We start from the raw sequence: 25,345 nt of genomic DNA on the forward strand, positions 1-25,345 counted from the left end.
TGTGATTATTGATTATGATTAATGATTAAAAATGGCTCATTGATTAAAAATCATGATTAATCATGATTAATCAATCACAAAAAAACAGGAAATGATTAAAATATAATTATTGTTTAAAATATTTTTGAAGTTCCAAAAGTAAAAGGTAACTCTGTCTGGGAGATTATTGAAAAAATAATCAAGAAGAACAGCATTTGAACCAATTCAAATTGGATCATATATTTTATATGGTGAAAATTTTTTGGAGATGAATGATTAATGATTGATTAATTTTTTTTCTTATGATTATGATTACTGATTAATGATTAAATTGCGAAATCAGTGTGATTAAGATTAATGATTAATGATTAAATGAGAAATTTTGGTGATTATGATTACTGATTTTTGATTAATCTTAATCATTAATCATTAATCATGATTAAATTTATGATTAATCATTAACGCTCTGGTATAATCCTTTGTATAACCTTGCTACACGTACATGTATCAAGACGAACCACGTGGCAGCATTCATGCGCGTCAGCGTGGTGCTTTTGTTTGATCAGGTAGGCTATGATAGGGCAGATGTCAGAAATTTGCAAACTCCCGTCGTCGTCATACCGCAACCGCACCATGGGCAAGAGGGAAAGTAGCTTCAGCTGCTGCTTCTACGTTTGATCTGCAGTCTTAATCTAAATCTGTATAGTCCTGATTCGGATCCGAGCTCATTAGAGGATGTAGATGTAACAGCTGTGTCTACGGTGGCCTCTAAAGTTATCGAAAAGTGGGTTCTGGCAATGGTGCCAAAAAGTGCTACTTTTCAGCACTCTTAAGAGTGCCGAAAAGTAGTACTTTTCGGCACTTTTGTTTTAGTGAAGAAAAGTAGGCCATTTTAACGTTACAACCGCGAGTGAAAAATAGGGGAAAACGCAACGCAATTACAAAAAATTCTTAAACAAATGCGGTCGATTTTGAAAAGCTGCCTCTTTTTGCAAGTGCGCAAAGCCAGGATAATCAAGTGCGACTTGGTTCGATGCTTCGTTCGTCAGATTTGTGCCTCTAAAGTTTGTATGCAAAATTGCAATGGGCTCTCTTGATGTTTCACCTTAAGCAGCGCCTTTTTTTTTTTTTTTTTTTTTATTGGTGCCGCTCCAAGAAGTTTCTGTTGGCAAGACCGGGAATCATGTTTGCGCTGTGCTCAATCGCAGTCATCTCACTAGGATTGTCTCTAACCCCACGTCTCTACTAGACAGAAATGTCTTGCCATTTGGCTGCCAGAAAGAGAAAACGTAACAGAAATGATCAACACCGCTGCTTTCCATTCAAACAGCGAGAGAACATTTCTGTCATGACACATCTGTCCAGCAAAATGGCAAGACATTTCTGTCTAGTGGAGACGTGGGGTAAGTGGCACCTGCTTTCACGAACAGAGACCCTGTAAATCGCGGCAGATCAATCGTTCCTGTTGCCGGGAAAATTGTTCAAAAGTGCTTTACCGCCTTTGTTCGGTTCGGACCTCTGCAGCCCGATCCGTTTTGAGTCGTTTGTTTTGGATCTTTCGAGCGCTTCTTCAGACTCATTTTTCTTCCCGCCTCATTAGGTTTCGAAAGAAAACTAAAGAGGAATTATTGATGTGCGAAAAGAGTTTGATTCCTCCGCGAATGATTCGCGTAGTCTGTGGTGAATGCGGCAAGGTGTGAAATTTATAATTTGCGATGGCTATTACCACTCGGACCCCTATTTCGGCTCATTTATCTGCTCCTGTGTCTTGCGTGAGCGCGCGCGGGTTGCTCGGGGATTTACCGTTTCCCGGTGCATTGTTCGGAAACACACGGAGATCACTGGCCATTGATTATTCCGGTGGAGGCGAAAGTGAGTGAGAGTGGCCAAGAAAAGAAACGTCGAAGACGGGAATGTTGGTGATTGATAAAATTCAGAAAAAATATGGACGGCTTACTTTTAGAGAAAATCCAGTAGTGGTCATAATTCTAACATGTTCTTTGCTCTTGTAATAAATTTTCATGAGCAATTATTGCCTTTAGATTAAAATTTTTGGAGGCATAATCGACACCACTTTTGCCGTCGGAGCTCTTAAAATGAAATACAGACCCTGAATGCAGCATTGCGCTATGTGGATCCTCCATGCCTGCTTTCCCTGTGCCATTCAGGTGTTCGACGAAATGTTACTTCCACCTTACAATATCCTCACTTTGAGCCGTTCTTCACATTTCCGCTCGCGTCACAAAGTATTTGTGAGGTGAGGTAGATTTCTGCTAGTATGACACAGTTGATCTATGCCCTCACAATCTGATTTTTCTTTATTACATTTCTGCCTGAAGGAGGACAGGTCTGCTGCTTCCGCTTCCACTTGTAGTATTCTTCTATTTTCTGCCGATTTCCATGCTGTAGCATGACCGCTCGTACTGCGTTCTTGTCTTCCGAAAGTTCCCTACGCTCCTCGTCGACGCAAATGATTTTTAAAAGATGCTGTCGGCCGCATTCTAGATGGCTACTCAAACTATTCCATCAGTTATCGAGAGGGATCTCATTGGGCTCACTCTTGTCCGACAACGCTGCACCTCGAGATTTTGTGTGTATGTATTGGTGTTAACCAAAACGGCGGCCGTCTTTATCGAATGACCATGTTGCTGATGTTCATAGATAGAATAATTCTATTTTTTAATTTTCTAATCATTAGTCAAAATCCACGGCTCTTAGTTGTCATTATCGACATTCAAGATAATGCCAAACAAGACCCGTTCATCGATAATAACGTGGCCAATTTTGCATCTATCTGCACATGTTAGCAGTTCTTGTATGATGAAGACTGATTCCCAGACAAACTACTGACAAATTTACATTCAATTAAATTGAAACTTTCTCGATCTGGAATCCAACCAGTTGAGCAAAAACAACAAAGTTTCAAACGATAAACTTGCACGGATGTACATACACAAAACAGAACCGGACATGCCATTCGCCAAGCAGCAAACAGCTGTTAACAGGTTTTTTTTCACCCGGATCGCCAACCGTCGAAGCCATTGCATATCCTCTACCGAAGCAACAATGTATACATTCGAAACACAGAACGGTAATCTGTTTAGATCTGTTAAAATCGATCTTCGCTCTCGATCGCGGATGCATACCTACAGCATGTAACTAGTAAGTAACTGTCACGCGACCACGATTGATCGTCGCATCCAGATCTGCGATGCTCTTCGCAAGACGCAAAATGAGTTGGTAATATTGTTAAGTAGAGCATCCCCCATTTGCCGGTATCGTAATTGATGGTTGGCAATTGCCAAGAAGCCTAAGGCAGCCCAAGGAAGTTTTGTTTCAGGATTAGCTGAAAAATTGACAACTCTGTGTGAAAGTGACGCGGAGTAGGGCCATAAATCAACTCGCGCTGTTTGCGTTTTTACAACCGGTGTAAAAGTGACACGGTAAGCGCACTATGGTAAAGGTATCTGTTTGGGAAATTGGTATTCCTTGATTGGAATTAAGCAATATAAAATCATGTTTTGAACTAGGAAGTTTCAAATCTACTTGAAGTTTTTAAATGATTTGAATATTTACTTACTTACTGAGTAAACGAGTTTTGTAAGTGAAGTGCTCATATTTATCTCAAACGGAAACACATTTGTACAAAACAGATACACTTACCCAACGAAGATTTGCGCACGTAAAATGCGCAAGCAATCAGTGTTCTTAGCGTCGTAGTGATCCAAATGCGATTTTAATACCGTAGTTCATCATTCGTTATTGGATGAAAGCTGTACTTTGATGTTGATGTTCCAACCATCGCAGAAGCTATAATTTTCATAAGCTAATGGATTATGCGAGCGGTACCTTTTGCTGTCACGTCTCCTCTGGGTGAGAGTGACCCATCGTCAAGCACTGCCGGGAATTAGTGGTTGCCTTGTGGAAGCGAACACTGGGAATTAAAGATACCGAATGAAATGAACTGCTTTGGAAGTCTTTTGTGGATTATGGTGCATTCAACATGCGGCTTAGTTTTTCTCAAACATTTCAAGAATGCATACACACTTAATTCCGATTGCCGGGATATCAGCATTTTTCCATTTTTTTACCGAGAATTTCACAGCCGAGGAATCAGTAAACAACAATTCAAAGACAATTCAAGCCGTCTTCAGCCTGAGGCTGCACAGACTCAACACATTACTTACAGTAGACAACGGACAACAAACAGAACACCCAGTGGCCCAGTGATGAATTTTTCGTTTGACGAAAAGTTTCCACCGGCTGGAACGGGAATTGAACCCACACTCCGAGGCTTACGATACGGCTAGACGACTGTCGCCGCTAACCGCACGGTCACGAAGCCCACAAGATCTCGGCAATTTTGACAGTTCATAAGGCTGACACAAATTTCGATTTTCTCTAATGTAACCTCCTCCCCTCGGGAATCCGACATCGACGAATTTGACGATTTTGCCTAATTGTTTGGGTAATTTGTTAACGAGCCTTGACGAGTTAACGAGCAAAGTGACTAAAGAAGAAAAAGGAGATTTGTTCCGGCCTTACTGACATTCAGCAAAGCCTTGCTGAGAGTCAGCTGACAAACGCCAGTTTTTGCTGGAATATCAGTGAATAGTTTTACTAAACTCAGCAAATCTGAGTGTGCATTCCTGTAAGCGAATTGCCCGTGTAGCTGCCGGCTTAGAATAGCACTACGGACCCCCTGTTCCGGGGGTAAAAGTCCACCAAACAGGGAACCCCAATCCAAGGTGTCAGGCGACCCGTGCTGATGGATGAATGATTGAGGGGGTTTCAAAGATGCTCGATCGTTAACGGAGCCCGTAACGTGGGTAGATCACCTTTTCGTGTTGAGTTACGGAGTAAAATCTACCGAAACCTAGTGTCGTCCTACTTTTCCAATTTTGGAATATGCGTTCTGGCAATTCAAGGAATCATAGTATTTAGTCCTTGTCACTGGTATCGTGGTGGCTTACGGTCTCTGAATAAAACTAAGTTAACCAACTTTACTTTGCAGATAGTTAAAAACCTCGCCGTTCGAGGCTAAACTTGATGCAAAGGACATCAAATCGGGTTAGAGATCCATGTATGTACTAACTCTTCAAAGACAGGTAAGTGCTGGTATGCAAGGAACATACTAGAATCCTTATTACTGAACATATGCTCCATTATTGGAATGGTATTGCTGCTAATGTTAAAACCCGGGTTCTAAACTTCTTACTGGGGAGAATTTAGCAGTAAAACAAGGGTGATGCTAGGTTTCCGATGCATGGCCAATATCAGTACTCTTGTTTTGTTTTCTAAGATAACAAAACAAAAACTGTATCAAAATCGATACTTTATTGCCCCTCAATGGCAATTGAGTAATGCGACATGCACTACACTAAGGATACGGGTAATGTCACAATAGATCTAAAAACTGGTCGCAGTGACAAACCCGAACAGGAATAGAAAAAAAAAGCGAATTCTGAGTATATTCACGCATCTGATAATCTGCCATACGCAATAGATATCAATTTGGTTTGTTTGCGCTGTGATTTCAAACAACTCAGATCAATTCGCATAAACAATAGCAACGGTCAATTTTCGCGAGAAAATTTTCGGTCATATCTGCTACTTTCAGTAGAAATGAAACGGAAAACTCACGTGTCATGCCTCGAGCATATCTACTTATCGTCACTACCTAAGCTACCATGAAGGACAACCTAGCCGCCTATGATGTAGCGCGCAAGTTTTGAAAAGCAAACAAGTGTGGCACGTAACAACCGAGATTAAACGGGGACAAATGTCCTCATCTTGCTTTCGTTAGCTGAAACCACAGACATCCAAGTCCAATCTGATTTTTTTCTAAGGAATATTTCATTGGCAACACAAGTGGCAATAGCGTGGTGCTTCAATCGGTTAATTTCCCATACTTATTTAATTCACCGCTTGAAGTGTTTCAAATCACCACTAACTGTGGCAATATGATGTTTGGCGGCGTTAATAAGGCTATCTGACGTTTGATCGCCTTTCTCTTTTCCGCTCACGAGGAGGATAGGTTTGTATGAAAATATTAAACAAAAAATTGCTATCTTCTGTGAGTGCTTGAGAGAGAAGGCTGATGAGCGCCAGATAGCATAATGTTGTCATCGTGTATTAGTTTGCAACCTTACTCAAGTGAAGATTCAAATCCTTACACAACTTTCTGGATGAAATTTGTTCTAGCCTGGATGTCTGCTCTCTGTGCTGAAACCGCAACTAAATTGAGTTTTATCATTATATGGTCTGGTCGTCTCCAAAGTTGTTCCCTTGGTTATGACCTGCTATTTTTTTTATTTTTTATTTAATTCTGATCTAAATCGATCTTGGCAACTCAGAATGCTGAATGAGAGACTGGAGGTCATAAAATTTCCTTTATAGTTGGACTGTAAATCCCATACAAGCCCCCAACTCATTTGCGCCTGCTTAATTTTTAACCGAATGAGCGGAAACATTCACAGATTTTCATTCAAAGGCACGATTCTAGACGGTGTCCCGTGAATTTTTACAACTTTTTTTTTCTTAAACCTCTTTGGACCCCATGTAATGCACCTGAGACTCTCCGATAAATGCTCTGAAACTTCCTGAAATGTCACCAAAATTCCCTTAAAACTCCCTCAGACCATTGCTGGTATACTCATCCTTAATGCTCACTCAGACCAAGCCCACTCGTGGGCTTCATACTACACACGCAACAGCACGTCGTTAACGATTTTTAATTTCGTTATCCACCCATTTTCGCACCGGTCGTTCGTTTCCATGTGAGTGAAATAATGATCGGTCGCCTTTGCGCACCGGTAGTCTCTATTCTATCCGTACCATCGGTTTTTTGCACTTCTGTAAATCATCGCAATATTTTGTGTATTTCTATGGTGTTATAGCAAATCTTATTCAGTATAATAATCTGTGATCATATTTTGAAAGAAGGGGTTTTGGATAAGACTGAAAACATTTAGTAAAAATTGAACTCAAATAAATAATTCCCTTGGAGATTTGTACCAGTTTTGGTGCGTTTAAAGATATCATTTTCTCAATTTTGTATGATTGTATTTAATCCCGGAATTCAAGCAATATTTTTTTTTAAATTATATGTTTGTTGCTTACTGTATGACTTGTATGTTGATTTTTTTTATCTAAAATAATATCCATCTCTTCGATATCCATGTTGCCTTTCTCGCAAGAAATTTATCTGAATTTGAGATTTTGAGCATCTTTTTTAATAATTAGGTTCATTGAATAATTACATCCCTTGCATTTCCAACACATTTATAACGTAGTTGTCTATTTTACAACTTCGCGTAGGTCAAGATTCTTGAATCCTGGTCATAGTAGAAGCTGTCTTTTAACAGTCTGCGATAAGTTTGCGCAACCTTTTTTTCCATTAACGTGTATTTTAACATCAGCTAATTCTATACTCAGTCACAACCTTTTGGTTACAAAGCATCAATCGGAAATCCTAATATATATTCCGATCCTTTGGATGCTGGTATATGAATATTTTGTTGGAAGCAGATTCTATGCGCTTGAAGTAGACTGCGTATTTGTGAAAGTACATAATGAGCCCACTCTCCTTTTTGTCACTTCATACAGCAATTGTTGTATTTTAACATCCAACACCTTGCTTTTTCTATAGCGAGGAATCTACAAAATGGCAGTCCTGCACACCGCCTATTTTAATTGATGAAACTTGTCAGCTCGACTACATTTTTTTTAGATTTTTATCGGTATGATTAAAGTTTGTTCTATGATATCTGAATTGAGTTAGGTACAGTCAAAGCATCTTTGAGAAATCGTAACTACTCTTATCTAATCTTATACATAAGCAGCCAGTACGGAATCACCCTGGAAAGCAATCGTGTTACTTTTCTTGTCAATATTAATGCTTGCAGCATATCAGAGATATGACACATGCATCAAAGCGGCCAGGTCTACTGCGTTGTATTTACGCGCAAAGATGATTCTTCGAAATACTTGGTGTACAGAATATTTTTTTTCGGCAAGGTACTTCTCGAATTTACAGGGGAGGAAAGATGGGTGGACATATTGTACCAAACGATCCAGATTACATGTTGATGAATATGTTTTAAACATATGAAAATGTGGATAATAGAGCTATGAATAAATGTATAAAATTGGAAAGATCTCCCCAATGGTTGGGTTGTTTTTATAGATCTAATGTCGAATCTCCTATTCTGTATGATTGGTGTTATTCACATGGGGTCTTCGCAGATTTTTTTCTGCTTTGCCCTATTGTTTCTACAAGGGAGAAGTTACCCATTTCGCACACTTTCTTCCTAATGTCTCGTTTATTTAATTTATATTTTTAAATTTATATTTAACTAGCTGTCCCGGCAAACTTTGTCTTGCCATCTTGTAATGGTTTGACAACTGTTGAGTTCAAAACAGCACCGCACTCTAGATTGGTTTCGTTTCGATCGTGTTGATTTCCTTCCCAGCTCATGAAAAATCAGTACTTTATCAATTTTCTTACATTTTTCAGTTCATTTTTGTAACTTTTATACATATAAACACAGCCACCATGAATACGAATCGAAACGTGCAAGGGTCATGCTGATCGGTTCAGCCGTTCGTGAGTTTTGTTGCCTCAAAGGAACTACAAACTCATTTTTATATATATAGATAAACCACCCACTGACGACCACCATTTTCAAAAACAGCAATCAAACCAAAACTCCTTTGCCTTTTTCGAAATATACACGACCAAACGAAAGGCGAGGCACAGTTCTTTCAAAGCGGGGGATCTCAGCCCGGAAAGTGAAGAAAGAAAACCTTGTGGTCACTTATTACCGTCAAATGGTATCTTTTCGGGTTAGAAAATACGCACATCTTCTCACCGGAATCTGCGACGGATGACGATAATTTTGGAACTTCGCGAGTTGGAAATTTTTCTAAATGTGCGAAACCAAACTTTAGGGGAGACTGAGGAGACTTGATCCCTGGGGAGACTTGTTCCCCCCATATTTGCTCGAAATCAAAAACATTTTTCTTCTAGCATAATTTTTCCAAAACTTCTCCTGGACAAACGACTATGATTTGGCTACAAGTGATTTTGATTGTACATTGCATTATTTTTTAACGGCTGATGGTTTGTTTTCAGTCCTTCAGAAATCTTTTAGGCGATTCCGAAAAATCTCAATAACTTTGTGAAAATTAAACCAAATTATGTCATAATTTCACAGCACATAGTTTAAATAGAATACTTTCAAACTTATTTATCCAAATAAGGCTGTTGTTAACATATTTTAATTAATTCAGCTTAGTGTACACAACAGTTACATGGGGAGACTTGATCCCTCGAGGATTACACACACATTATACATGTGAAAAATAAAATTCTATTCGGAAGCCTCTATTTACTTGGAATTCTAGTCTATTCAACGATAAAATGTGTCAGATAATTATAACTTTAGTACAAACCAAGAAAAAGGGGATCAAGTCTCCCCATTTTGAAAATACGGCATATCCTTAAAAATTTAAGGAAAGCTTACAATTTCAATTACTCCAAATTCGTCAAAAATACAAGAAAACTCGAAAAGAAAATGAATAGGAAGACTCTGGAATTATTTTCCCTTTAAATAAACCATGTGCTCAAAGGGGGATCAAGTGTCACCCATTTTTGAAAAATACATCATAAGACATGCCTCCATAAAAACACAGTTTTGAAAACTTTAATAACAATTTAAAGGCCTTCTGTTGTGTATTAACTTGCAATAGATGTTTACCTGCCATTTTGTACGGAAATCGGATCTAGTTTTGTGTTTTTTCTTAAAGTTTCAGGTAAATTAAGAAAAAGGGATCAAGTCTCCCCAGTCTCCCCTACTTGCTGCGTAGAAACCCCGGCTCAAACATGTACGTGTTAAAATAGCAAAACTCACTGAATCACTATACATTTCTTCAAATATTAGTTTCGAAACAATCGGCCGAATCAAAAACTAAAGGTGCGATTATGAACAATCGTAACTATTTTAAAGAGAAAATCAATACATTTTCGTTATGCATGATCCTAAAATTGGGGAAGAAGGAAAAACTTTATTCATAACATATTTAACCCTCGAACGATCGCGCTGTTGTATTTTGTACAACACGTTGAAAAAAATCTCGCTTTTTGTACTCAGCATTAGCGTGGTGGTGACGCAGGTAGTCAACCTCGCGAGTTACGGAAGGTTAAACAAAGCTTGTCAATTTAAACCTATTATTTTTCTGCGTTTGTATTGTCACTCTATCACAATTGTATGTCAGACAATTTGTTGTGTTATTCGTGTAACGATCTATGATATTATTTGGTTGCAAATTTCAAAGCAAGTAAAAATAAAAATTTTAAATATTTGAAGCAAACTAAAATAAATTCCTACCTATACAAAACAAGAAAATCATTCTCTAGAAACTATATACCTGGCAACAAATCCATACTCATGTTCTTTCGTCCCCTCTTTACGCTACCCAGAGAGCTAAACGCGAGAGAGCGCACGAGCCTACGGATAGAGACCGTACTTTGCATGTCTCTATATTCTAAGCCCTGCTACGAACCGTACGTAAACTTTTCGCTTTCGAGCCCTACTTAGCAGCGACCGGTGCGGTTCGCTTCTTTGTTCGGGGCTCTACTTTACGTTAAAACGCTTGATGGAGCCCATGAGTGGGCTTGGTCTCATGAACCGCTCCTGCGTGATCTAACTCGCGCGCGATTCTGAATCATTTTCTCATGTGCGAGATTTTCACGCAAAATCTCTCTCTCCCGAGTCAAGCGCCGAAATCTCGTTCGCTTGGATAACGAATCGAAATCAATGCAAACGACATTCATACGCAAGATTCGGTCTTCTATCACACAATCCTAAAAACTTCGATGAAAATAATGAGAGAACCAAGAAATGAAGCAATGAGTAAAATCGCGATTCAATTCACGCATGTATTTTTCGGCGGTGAGTTTGGCGAGTCAAGAATCGCGTGTGACACAACTAGACCATGAGACTTGAGTTTTTATCAACACTGCCTTGGGCCCCATGTAACGCACCTGAGATCATCCTTAACCGCCGACAACGCTTGCGTAACGCCTCTGAAACCCGCCGAAAATGCTCTGAAACTTCATGAACTGCCTCCGAAATCACCTTAAAACCCCTTTTAGTGGCTCTGACACCCGCTAGAACTCCCCTGGAACCCTTTGAGACCCCTTTAAGTTCCCCTAAGACCCCCTGGAACGTAAAGTCTCCTGTTATGATCGTTGTAAGCCCTTGAGATCTCCTGGTACCCCGCTGTAACACCTTGGGCCCCTTTTGAGGAAGATTGTACTACGCTGATGATCTGTGAGTATCACACATTATTGGTGGAATTTCCAGTTACCAACCCTAACAAACCTGTTCCGTCAATGAAACTGATGAAGCACTCAGTGTACTTCCTGAATGGAATATGCCAGGTCTTGAGTGCTTTGTCCAAACGCTCATACATCATCACCATAGCTTGGGTCCGTTCACATTGCTCGAATCCAGGCAATGAGAAAGCGGTTTCACTGGCTAGGGTGGGCGGTAGCGAAGGTGATATTTACGAGCGTCAAATTGCCTTCGACGATTTTTTTTGCAGGAGACCTTGATCAGCTGGAACACAAATGGAAAGATGGTGTCGAAGAAGCCATGGTTCAAAGGGCTGGATTTAGGCCGCGATTTCATTTGTGTGATGTATCTGCTGATGTCCAACTACTACTTGTTAAACGCACATCTTTTCCGTATTGGGCTCTCATAAAGCAATCTCTGTGTCTGCGGCGAGGCTTACCAAGATATCGAACATTTCGTGTGGGGATGTGATGAGTATCGTGAGGTCAGATCTGAGCTGCATAAAATTCTCCGGGTCCGAGGAAAACAACAGAAACCCGTTAGAGAAGTGTAGGCAGGCCTTGATTTGGAATACATATGTAAATCTCCGTTATTACCAATGTACAGTACCGGCGGCCGCCCCGGTACGATCTAGAGCGACTGAAGTAACGAAGCCATCGCATACGCGCAGAATCTCGAGGCAGCGTTGCCGGACGAGGGTGTGCTCGATGACGTGGCTCCTCTAGAGGACTGCTGGAGTACAGTCAAAGCACCCATCAACAACGCAGCCGAGAGCACTATCGGGTACGTAGAACGGAGTCAACGAAACGATTGGTTCGACGAGAAGTGCGAAGCGGTTCTGAAGAAGAAGGACGCAGCGCGGGCGGTAATGCTGCAGCATGGAACCCGACAGAACGTGGAGCGATACAGACAGAAGCGGAAGCAGCAGACCTGTCTCTTCCGGGAGAAAAAGCGCCGCCTGGAAGAAGCGGAGTGCGAAAAAATGGAACTGCTGTGCCGTTCACCAGAAACACATAAGTTCTACCAAAAGCTCAACGCATCCCGCCAAGGCTACGTGCCGCAGGCCGAAATCTGCAGGGATAAGGACGGGAGCATCCTGACGGACAAACGTGAGGTGATCGAAGGGTGGAAGTAGTATTTAGACGAGCACCTGAACGGCAAAGAGAATGTAGGCACGGCAGATCAAGGCAGCGGAGGAAATTACCATGTTGGTGCAGCAGAGGACGGGAACGAACCAACTCCCACGCTGAGGGAAGTTGAGGATGCCATCCACCAGCTCAAAAACAACAAAGCAGCTGGTAAGGAGGATATTGCAGCAGAACTCATCAAGATGAGCCCGAGAAGTTGTCCACCTGTCTGCACCAGTTAGTAGTCAAGATCTGGGAAACCGAACAGCTACTGGAGGAGTGCAAGGAAGGGATAATATGTCCCATCCACAAGAAAGGCGACAAGTTAATGTGTGGGAACTTTCGAGCGATCACCATTTTAAATGCCGCCTACAAAGTGCTATCCCAGATAATCTTCCGTCGTCTTTCACCTGAATTAAATGAGTTCGTGGGAAGTTAACAAGTCGGTTTCATCGACGGCCGGTCGACAACGGACCAGATTTTCACCGTACGCCGTACATCGCCCTGGAAGGTGTTATGTGACGAGCCGGGCTCAACAGCCGGGGAACGATCTTCACACTGAAAATATATTTTGTTTCATTGTACGAAATCGCTCGTCATGTTTACAAATGCCATTCGTTGTTTTCTGCAACGAAAAGCTTCGTAATGTGCATGAGTTCGTTTCGTACAAAATTGCTCCGACAAGTTTTTCCGTCTCTTTTTTGTCGGAATGACATAAAACATGCTTAAAAAAAATACCACGCGTTCGTCCACTTAGATATCACACGCTTCGATTCACGTATCTTCTGATTGATACCTACCAGTGCTAGCCACCCATCTGTGGGCGCTTGTTGAAGCCGTCCGAAAATAACCAGAACGCTTTCCACTTTAGTTCTGTTTGCAAATAACTTTTACTTCCAACCGAGAGCATGTTTCCTTTCCTCTTCTCGCACACGCACCGTCATATGCTCATGAAAACATGTTGCTTTGTTTTCTCTGCGATCCAAACATTCGTCAGCGATGACTGCAAAGCTTAGTTGCATTCTACGAAGCGAAATTTTCTTTTTACACATGGTTAGTAAAAAACGTTTGACATTTGTTTATTTTGTTTTATTTTACAAAGTAGGAGCTAAAATCTACGAATGAACAAGTTTAGCGTCTGTCGGATTCGTGATTTCGTACTTGATACAACTCCATTTGTACTGTTTCAGCATGGTGGTACGAATGGACCGTACATTATACGCAAATTGCTTTCAATTTACGAAAACTGGTTTTACGAAGCATATTCGTTGAGGTTTAACGAAAGAAAATTCTGAGTGCACGAAATCTGGCCAATTTATCTGTTTTACGGATGATATAGATATTATTGCTAGAACAACTGTACACTCGCCTGAAACGTGAGGCAGCAAAAGTTTGACTGGTGGTGAATGTGAGCGAGACAGGACAAGCCTTAGCAGCATGCTTAGCAGCAATGTTACGATAGACGGGGATATTTTCGAGGTGGTAGAAGAATTCGTCTACCTTGGTTCCTTGCTAACGGCTGACAATAACGTGAGCCGTGAAATACGAAGGCGCATCATCAGTGGAAGTCGTGCCTACTACGGGCTCCAGAAGAAACTGTGGTCAAAAAAGATTCACCCCCGCACCAAATGTACCACACTCAGAATATTCTTTCGTTAAACCTCAACGAATATGCTTCGTAAAACCTGTTTTCGTAAATTGAAAGCAATTTGCGTATAATGTACGGTCCATTCGTACCACCATGCTGAAACAGTACAAATGGAGTTGTATCAAGTACGAAATCACGAATCCGACAGACGCTAAACTTGTTCATTCGTAGATTTTAGCTCCTACTTTGTAAAATAAAACAAAATAAACAAATGTCAAACGTTTTTTACTAACCATGTGTAAAAAGAAAATTTCGCTTCGTAGAATGCAACTAAGCTTTGCAGTCATCGCTGACGAATGTTTGGATCGCAGAGAAAACAAAGCAACATGTTTTCATGAGCATATGACGGTGCGTGTGCGAGAAGAGGAAAGGAAACATGCTCTCGGTTGGAAGTAAAAGTTATTTGCAAACAGAACTAAAGTGGAAAGCGTTCTGGTTATTTTCGGACGGCTTCAACAAGCGCCCACAGATGGGTGGCTAGCACTGGTAGGTATCAATCAGAAGATACGTGAATCGAAGCGTGTGATATCTAAGTGGACGAACGCGTGGTATTTTTTTTAAGCATGTTTTATGTCATTCCGACAAAAAAGAGACGGAAAAACTTGTCGGAGCAATTTTGTACGAAACGAACTCATGCACATTACGAAGCTTTTCGTTGCAGAAAACAACGAATGGCATTTGTAAACATGACGAGCGATTTCGTACAATGAAACAAAATATATTTTCAGTGCATGTACAAGACGCTAATAAGACCGGTGGTTCCTACGAACACGAGACATGGACGATGCTCGAGGTAGACCTACAAGCACTCGGAGTTTTTGAGCGACGCGTGCTACGAATGATCTTCGGTGGCGTGCAGGAGAACGGTGTGTGGCGGAGAAGGATGAACCACGAGCTGAAAGTGGCTAAAGCTGAACGAATACGGTGGGCAGGGCATGTTGCAAGAATGCCGGACAACAACCCTGCAAAGTTGGTGTTTGCTAACCATCCGGTTGGTACAAGAAGGCGTGGAGCGCAGAGAGCACGATGGGCGGACCAGGTGGAGCGTGTCTGGCGAGTGTTGGGCGTGACCGACGTTGGAGAGCTGCAGCTGCAAATCGAGTATTATGGCGGCAAATGGTTGATTCTGTGTTATCATGAATTTGATGTTGAGCTAAATAAATGAAAAATGAATGATCAGCGACCACGGAACAAACTTTAACGGAACATCCTAAGAGCTATGTGAAGCATTGCAGCTCGTCAACGAAGAGAAGCTCAGAATAGAATTCTTCAGTCCCAACATTATGGACAGACTTGTAAGAATCCCAAAATGGCCGCCGCAATGGCCGACTTTTTCACCTACTCACGATTTCGAGCGCACAAATCTCTTCGTAAACAAAACTAGCGCACCTGATCTTCTTATTATAAGCTTATTACAATTGAGCAAGAAGAGAATAATAAAAAGCACTGTTGTTTGAAGCTTGCTTCTTGATATTTGTGCGTTTGAAGTTCTGATGCACTGTTGTTGGAGCGGGATTTCAAGACGTTTGTCCTTAAGGCGAAACTGGAAGGATTTCCTCATTTTTTGGTTTTTGATATTTTATTAAATAACGAAGCAATATTTTCAAAATCGGGTTTCGTGCACATACAGAGTACGGATCAAGGTATCTTCTGATTTTTTTTGTGGTGGAAAATGTTTTCCATTTTTGCAGAAACAATTTGTTTGTGTTATTTTGTTTAAAAATGGTTTCTGCAAAAACGAAAAACATTTTCCACCAGGAAAAAAATCAGGAGATACCTTGATCCATACTCCACATGTGCACAAAAATTTTACATGTGCACAAGAACCGATTTTGAAAGTATTGCTTCGTTATTTAATAAAAAATCAAAAACCAAAATATGAGGAAATGCTTCCAGTTTCGCCAAGTGGATTTTTAATTCGCCAGCCGCCCCTCATTAGGGGGTGTTGGAAACGGTTAATTCAGTTTGTGAAGAGACTTCTGTCACCAAGATTTGACAGGCTGGTACTGTGACAATGCCAATGTGGAAATGGAAACTATATTTTAGCACGTCTAATGATACTTGCCAACACCTACCCAATCAAGTCATAAACAATAAAACAATTGACCCATTGTTTGGACCGATGGATGAATCTCTTTATCATACACGCTAAAAAAACAATAAATTTTACTGGGTATAATATCTTAATAGATTGCGGTATACAGCCTCCAATTCAGATGCTCAGATGTATAGAGGTGCAAAAACTGGTTTTGCATTGATTGATGATCGTCTTTCCATGATCGATTGAGATTATTCCAGCTGAGGTCTTTTTTCGCTCCATCGGTGGAAGTGCAGCTATACAGTAAGAGCGTTTTGAAGAAGGTCAGGTTCGGATTCTAAATCGCAAAAGGAGATTGGGAATTGAATTTTATAGTTCGTGTTCTATTTGGAATGTAATGCCATGAAACTGAAGAGGAAGATGGTTGAAAAATCTTATGGTTTCCTTAGGTAGCTTAAAGCTCTGGCATGAAAAGAAATGCGAATTTCATTTCAGAGAACTTCCCGGCTTCTTTCGAATGACTAAATCTATCGCTCATAAGAAATAGTATCTTATATCCCACGACTCTCGATTCAAAAGCCGACGAAGAAGCACCTTCAATCAAAACATACACAACACGGCTCGACACTACAGTTCAACAGAGGCACTTATCAATCAAAACGAACGAAAGAGGTGGTAGAGGATGGCTGCTGCTTGTACGATGAGGTTGTTATTGAAGATCAATCGATCGGTGGACCCGGATAAAAACTAACCATAGGGTGTATGGTGAAAACCATTCCTGCACCATACAGTGTACCAGCTACAATAAAGAGTATTGTAATGAAATGGTTCGCTATACTATACATTTACATTGGATTTTTATGTAACAATATATTATACTGTTTTTCTTATGTTTGAACCATTCACTTTTCCGAAACATTATTTTTCCGTGAATTTTTAATTATTTCTGGTGTTCGATTTGAATAGGTCGTATGTTTGCTGTGATTCCTATGGGCCTTTTCATTTGACGTCTTAAATCAGCTGATTGTTCGGGCGTTTGACAGTTCTTCTATGAAGATGACACGTTCTTGTTAGCAGCTGTTGTTCAAGCTTTGTAAACAAATGCATGCACGGATCTGTCACATGAAAAGGCCTATGCAGATTCGACCTATTCAAATCGAACACCAGATTTATTCAGTTTAAGATTTTTTCCGTGCTTTGTTTTGTTGATGTTCGTTACTTTTTTGATGCAAAGGAAAGGAAAGAGAAAAAAGTGAATAAGTTGAAACATCGATTTAACCTTTTGGAATCGATTTTTTTCGCCGCTGTCGACGCAACTTCGCTGGCGTCGAACACGTTTGCTATGCTCGGTTTCATCGCCGGGGTCATATATGACCCCTCCGGCTCCAAAGGGTTAATGCCAATAACATGTTTAAATCAGTGGTAAACCAGATGTCCTAAGAACTGCAGTTTCAAGCAGGGGTCCAAGAGATATGGCGGGCTCGAGGGCGGGCTAGGTGTGTAGAGTGCGATGAGAGAAATACGAATGCAACAATGGCACAAATGTCCCAAATGGAGGATAACGTGCCTCTGGAGCCGGCCTTCTGATACCTGAAATACGAATGCAATGTAGGCCAACCCGGAAAGATGCAGGTCAGATTACCGTAAATCAGTAGATGAGTTCAACACAGCCTCCTGTCACCGCAATACTGTCCCACAGGAAAATATCGAGCCAACATCTCTGGTTCCCACTTCCAGCCGCCTCGTTGAACACAATAGCGGCGGCTCGGCGGCTTGGTTCCCCATGATAGCGCAACAACATAATTCCAGGAGCAAAAATCAAAAGCGTCGAAACTTTTTTTCACAACCAATTTTTTTTTACCTTTTAAAATCGTTAGTTTCGCTTAAACATGATTTTTAATTTCGCAATTATTTATTTAAAAATGAAGTCGTAATAGTATCAGTCTTCGTCACGGAAATAAAGTTTCCATAAAATTTAGAATTGTTATTGACATGATGCAGCCACAGTCAATAACCGATCCTGGATTTTGATGCTGACCTCAAAAACATGGCCGCGTGACAGGAGGCTGGTTCAACACTATTCTTTCTGTATTTGTATTTAGTGGAGTTTTCTCCTCTTCTCTCATGTGAACTTGCCTTCGACCACAATCGAATCAAATGCGGTTGACAAACTTTATCTTTGACGTAGAGCCATCTTTAACATATGGACTGGACTGAACACTGAAATGACTTTATATAGGTTCGTCTGCGGGTTCGCTTTTTAACCTAACTTATATTTGAATCAAACTTGACGGTTATCTCATGAGTTGTAATGTATTTCAAACTTTAGTCAAACTGGTGCCTCAATATTGCAATAACGGTTAAGCACGCTGTAATGATACTTATGTACCTCGTCACCCACTTCATGCAACTACATTAGTGGTCTAATAACACTTAGCGCGCTCGGCATAGTTCCATCATGCCGCTCAAAGTGTTGCCACAAATAATGCTAAGTTTGCAAATCCCGGTTATCTGGCTGGTGGGGCATGGGAGCCTAAGCTTCAACTGTTAATGCAATCAGAGACTACTCAGACTTAGACGTGGGCGATCCTATATATGAAGGGTTATCCAAAACGCTCTGGAGAATTCCCAAAGCGCATTCTAATAAATCTAATAAGCCTAAGATGCCATTAACAGGAGGAAAATGGCAAGATAATATAACAATATATGGTTTATGTAATGTAAAACAATTCAACATAACAGAAGAGAACCATTCCAAAACCATTTGATTAAATGTATAACCAGTAGTGAAATTACAATTAAAAACAATTTATTTACGGTACATTTTATTGTTTGAAACCATTCATGTACCATACAATGTACGGTATATTTAAACCCACGTATCAGTATTTTGAACAATTCATTAACAATAAAATGTATGGTTTTGCAAAAAAATATATATGGAGAAAAATGTTTTTTTATATTGTTACGATACTTAACAACCTGTATAATATATTGTAAAAATCTTATTTACAATTCACGGTATGGTGTCCTACATTACATCTTATTGTTTTTGTATTTTTATTTTTACAGTGGTGTATATTGTAAAAATATGGTTCTAAATAGTACTGTTACAATAAAACGTTCGGTTTTTCTACTGTATTTTTTATTCGGGGAAGTTGATAACGATTGATTTTATATACCTACGAGATGATCTAGTCGTTTGTGAATCGATGCCGTTTCTGGTACTTTCGTTTTCAATGATAAGTGATTTTTACGTTTGACATAATGAGGTCAAGACTGGAAAGGTGAATCGCGAAAATTTTGGAAATAGGCTACTTTTCGAACAAAGAAACCGGAGAGTGTCTGAAAGAACGACGAAAAAATAAATAAGAACTATAAATATCTCATCTTGATGAAATGACTGAGAGAGAAGGGCCGGAACTCACCATGGGTCTGGGTTTAAATCCCAACAAAAACGATGATGAGATTAGAATTGAACCTTATGACAACTAAGTTGGCGGGTCATTGATTGGCTCGGTAGCTTAGTTGGTAAAGCACTTGTCTAGCGAATAAGGGTCGTGAGTTCAAATCTCACCTGAGCTGTAGATTTTTTCCCCAATTTAACCAATAATTTACCCATCTGTACATATGTACGTTGAGTTATTTGAAATTCATAATTGACCACACGGATTGGTATTACCGAAAATTTGCACTTTGAGTGAGTCCCAACAAAAACGTTTTTTCTTTCTATTGTATATTAGTTTCAATTATAAGCTGAAATTCCTTGAAAAACTTCCAAGACTTTGACAAGTGAACTTAACCAAACCGATGCACCTATTCTATATCAATTCAACCATATTTTTTCAGCAATCTATCACGCTAATTAAAGCTTTCTTGTACTTATTAAGGTATGGCCAGACTTGGTTCCCCCATTAAACCTAGAAACACGCTCCAATTAAATACGATTATCTGGAAACACAGAAAACGAAATCAACCACCCCATTGCCCAAGCGATGAACAAGGTGCAAAATAACAACTTCGGAGACAATAGTTCTCTAATTCCCCATACCCACCTCGCCTCGCTAAGCCCGCAAATCTTCCATGGTTTCCCAAAGTTTCAAGTGTCTCCGCCAAGTGAAATCTGCGACTGCGAGAAAGCCGACTGGAAAATGACAAATAATTGATTCCAGTAGTTGGTCGCAGAGAGTTTGGAAAACGTGCAATGAATTGAATTTCGGTATTAGTTGCTCCTGTCTATAGGTCGACGATGATGCGACGGTGATGATTATCGCCTTTTTTTTTCTTTCTACGACCCGATTAACCGGTGGTGCATCCGACAGTAGCGTGGTGACAATGGCGCCATCAGTATTTGTGTGTTCCCAATTCTGGGAACAGTTTACTGATGTTTTTCAAAAGCCTTGGCATTAGTTCGTATTGTGTTATGGGACAAACATTACTCACCATATAACAACATACATTTACTGAAGCTAGAAACCGGTAGCAAGAACAAAACCAAAGAGTAGGAAAGCATGGGTAGGAACGACATGCGAAAATTTTATGTAAATGTCAATGGTACGCGGCATATGACTGCTCCAGTGTGCTTTGTGTGTAATGGAATGTATTAACGGACAAAATGATGGCGACATAACGATTAGATTGTTTTTGATATGTTATACTTCACTACCTATTTTGAATGGATATGGGATTCTCTTGGTTTTTGCAATATTTATGTGCCTAAATTTCCTAAACTGGAATTTATACCAGAAGGTATTCCTGAGAATTCAAGCAGTTTTATCCAGCTTTTCTTTCGAGATTCTTCCAGGAGTTCTCTCTGGAATTGCTTCAGAAATTCTTTCAGTTTCTAAAATTCTGTCAGGAATTCTATGCGAGAGTTCCTATTGGGATTTTTTTAAGGATTTTTTTCCGAGTTCTATTCAGGGATCGTACAAGAACTTCCTTTAGTATTCATCCAAAAACTTCTTCGGGATTGATATAGGAGTCCCTTCCGGGCTTCTTTCAAGAACTACTTCTGGGATTGGTTCAAGAATTTCTTCTGAGATTCCTACGAAAATTCCACAGGGAACTTCTTCCGGGATTCCTCCAGGAACGACTTCCAGAATTGTTTCGGGAGCTCTATCAGGGTTTCCTGCGGGAATTTTTTCTGTGCTTCTGTCAGGAATTGCATCTGGAATTTCTTCAGGAACTACTTCGTGGATTTTTCCGGGAACTTCTTCTGGAATTCTTTCAAAAACTGCTTTCAGGATTTCTCAGGAACTTTTTCCAGGATTCGTCTAGGAGCTCTTTCCTGGTTTCCTTCAAGAGTTCCTTTTGGAATGCCTGCAGATCATTCTGGAATTTCTCTGGAAGTTAACTCTGGAATTCTTTCAAATGTTCCTAATGGAAATCCTGCAGGAGTTTATTAGGAAGTTTTTTGAGAAATTCCTCCTGCAGTTTTTGTTTATGGATTTCCTCTTCAAGTTTCTACAGCAAGTTCTTTCTGGATTTCATCAGAAGCTATTATGAGAATTTCAGATACAATTCTTGGAGAATTCCCAGAATTCTATGAGAAATCCTTGAGGATATCCGTTGAAGTCACAGAAGGAATCTCATAAAGAATCATGGAAGCACCCCAGGGGGGACTACAGAAGGAATCCCAATAAGAATCCCAGATATTGCTCCCTGACAAATCACAGAGGGACATTCGAGAGAGATTCTAGAATAAAATTATGAAGAAACCGCGGAAGGAATTCCTGGAAAAATCTCAGGAAAAATTGCTTGGGTAAGCTTTTAACCCCTTGAAGTAGGTTTAAAATAAATCAAAATTTTTGAATTTGTGGCGTAGGGTAAAAGCTCCCTAAGTGGAGGTAGTACCAATAGTGGTGGTAGTGGCAATTTAGCACTATTTCGACCAAAAAGCTTGCAAATGACATTTTTAATAGATGCATCATACCTAATTGATAAAATTAATTCAGTTTTCTGTTCAGGATTTGTCGAAAAAAACTATTTTAAACAATTATTTTCCTTATTTTTTTGCTTCCTTGCACCTATAGTGGTAGTAGTGTTCCTATAGTTGTGGGTCCCATAAGAATTCAATAAGATGCGCCACTATAGGACCTAATGTTAAATTTTACCTCCATAATAGGAACCGTGTACACCTATAGTTGATGCAAGTGATTTATTGGTAAAATGGTTTTTACATTTTCCGAGCAAATTTAAGTGAAAAGCTACCGATTAACGTTTTCAGACTTTGTATTCTGTGGTATTAGCAATTTTATTCAATTATTTTACTACAAGGAGCTACTAATAGCACCACTATTGGTACATTTACCCTACTTGTTTTTTAATGCTGTCACAGACTATGAAAATCGAGAAAATTCTCATGGCCGTCGTTCAAATTGACGTTTACATTAACTTCTCTAGTTAGCTACTTTTTCACTGCTGAAACTCATGATTGCTTGTTGAGTTTGACAATCTTGGAGCAAATTCGTTTATTCATATATCAATGGTATTTTTCTTGATTGAGTTACGCATTTCCCAATAGTCGTTACTTACAGTTTTGTTTCCGAATAAATCAATAATTATTAAATAATGGTGGTTTTAACAGATTTTCAAACAAATTAAATAATTTTAGCGAACATTTAATTTCACTTCACGATTTTAGTATGTACAGGGGATGGCCAAAATGTTTGGGATAGGCAACTTTTTTTCTCTCACAAAAAAAATTAACATGCTGTAACTTTTCATAGAGTGCATTAAAAAATCTCAAATTTTGACTGTTTATCAACCTGTTATATGAGCATCATTGGTACAAATTTGAGCTCGATTGATTAATTTTTCGCAAAGTTAGAACCGTTCACGTAAAATATTATTTTTTAGACAACTCATTTTTGAGCTGTCATATCTTGGAAACCAGTGAACCGAATTGAATGAAATTTTGAACGTACACTAACAATATTCAAATGCTTCACAAACTATTGAAATATAGATACTTTTTAAACGTTGAAAAAAGTTATCATGGATTGACACTTTTTGGATTTTTCTCGAAAAAATGTAATTTTTTTACGTCAATGTCAATAAATTTAAGTGTTGATGTCCAAAGATTTTCCATTTCTGTTCTCAAGTTATCTGATAAAAGATATATTAGAGCCTATTTAGATTAAAGGAAGAACACATTTAGTAATTTTTGTGTGGTATTGTATATTTGACTTGTTTTCCTCTATATGGGTAAACATTTCAACCCGGTATAACTTAATTAGCCGTGAGAAAATATTACATTTTATAACGTTGTATTAAGTATCAATATATTGTTGATAAACGTTAAAAAAAAATCATTCAATTCGGTTCACTGGTTTTCGAGATATGACAACTCAAAAATGAGTTGTCTAAAAAATAGTGTTTTACCCGAACGGTTCTAACTTCGTGAAAAATTATTCAATCGAGCTCAAATTTGTACCAATGATGCACATATAACAGGTTGATAAACAGTCAAAATTTGAGATTTTTTGATGCACTCTATGAAAAGTTACAGCATGTTGAATTTTTTTTGTGGGAGAAAAAAAGTTGCCTATCCCAAACATTTTGGCCACCCCGTGTATATATGGTCTTCCTAGATAGACAGTGGCATTGATCATAGGTATGTCGCCACTTTTCTGAAATTTGCTCATTGCGTCGTTATTTTAGCTCTTCAACTAAGCGGATAATCACTAACGTCCCCCATCGCACATCGCATTTAGTTGCGGAAGTGCGTCATCCTCTGTGGAGCCACCATACTTTTGCTCTACATCCAATATTGCCAATTTTGCGACAGCTTTTCCACAGATTCCACTCGGAGTAGAAACATCTGGTTGACGCACTATTCCGCCCTTTACGTGCGTACCATACGACCTCTCATTCATCATTTTCTGATCCGTTCATCGGCAATAGCCACCAACTCATCCTCACTTATCGAACGAACATCACGAAACAATGTTGTTATCCTTGTAATCATCGGAACATATTCAATGATCCATCTTTGCCAAATGTTATTCAAAGTTTTATTAGCTGGCTGTTGCAGGCTGGTCGAACTGAGTAGCAAAAAAAAAGATGTTGCCCTCGGCTGTCATTTGACTTACATGATATTGGAAGCTCTTACCATTCTCTACCCAGCTACCATAAAGCTGGAAGGGTTGACCGTAATCACATCCAATAATTTAGTCTTGTTACGGTGATAGTTAGACCTACCGCCGAGAAGCGACCAACAATATAATCGAACTTACTCATGAAAGCTACATCACCAGCCAGATCGAAGTCTAACCCAATAAGAAAAACACTTAAATCTAATTTTTCTTTCTTGTCATCTTTCCAGAAACGGCGCTAAGCTCCCACAATGAGGAGCTTAAGGTGGGCTCCTGGTGAGCTACGGGACTTTCTACGGATATACCTGGTGCTGAGTGTGTTTCTGGTAAGTTTGAAGAAACGTGGACCTTACATATACCTAGGATTTTTAAAATGTATGTGTTCAATTTGAAGAGGATGGCTGAAGTTCATCTTTCTAAACTCTCTCCCAAAAACATGCTCACTTAAAATGACTTGTCTCAATTCGTCAAGTGTTGCCATCCTATCAAATGAGATCCATTCCTTCAACCATTAATAAAGACCACATTGGTAATTGCACCGTGCTTCCTCGCAAAACCAACTGAAAAATAACTCTCATTACCATATGGTAACCATCAATTATCTGCCTCCCAGTCGGAGAAAGAAAGCAAAAACCTGTCGCAAGCAAATACACAACACTGCTGCACTGCCATTAATATCGGACAAAAGTAATAAACAAAGCCGCACGCAACCATTCGTCCGAACTGTCATCTCACCACATAAGAGAGAACCAGCAAAAACCACAATGGGAAACCGCGCCTCTAAGAAAACAATCGCACGAAAGTCCATAATTATCGCCCGCCGTCGGCAGCCGGCCGGGTCCCCTAAATTGAGTTGCGCAGAATTTCTCCGCAAATGAAACAAATTTGCATTTCACATTCAAGAATGAATGGTGGGGTCCAATGCCATGTGATGTGTGCGCCCGGAGGCACCACGATTTATGACAGTGAATTTTCGCAGTCGGATGGCGATTTTTTTTTCTTGGTTGAATCAAGCAGCGAAGGAACGGACAGTAATAACAGTATGTAGAGGAAATTTAATTAGCCACTAATTTGCTGCGCTAATGTCGTTATCAATT

General features: G+C 39.7%; 1 protein-coding gene across 2 annotated transcripts in view; it reads left to right on the plus strand.

The window, feature by feature from the left end:
* LOC109400384 (uncharacterized) overlaps nt 1-25,345 on the plus strand; it is a 118,119-nt gene that overhangs the window by 50,682 nt on the left and 42,092 nt on the right. For both annotated transcript variants that reach the window (XM_019672889.3, XM_062845067.1), the window contains exon 2: nt 24,479-24,574. In XM_019672889.3, coding sequence (XP_019528434.3) covers nt 24,500-24,574 — 75 coding nt within the window. In that variant the 5' untranslated portion in view covers nt 24,479-24,499. The remainder of the gene's footprint in view (nt 1-24,478; nt 24,575-25,345) is intronic.

The sequence above is a fragment of the Aedes albopictus genome, chromosome 1 (genome assembly GCF_035046485.1).
Source record: "Aedes albopictus strain Foshan chromosome 1, AalbF5, whole genome shotgun sequence".
Taxonomy (NCBI): Eukaryota; Metazoa; Arthropoda; class Insecta; order Diptera; family Culicidae; genus Aedes; species Aedes albopictus.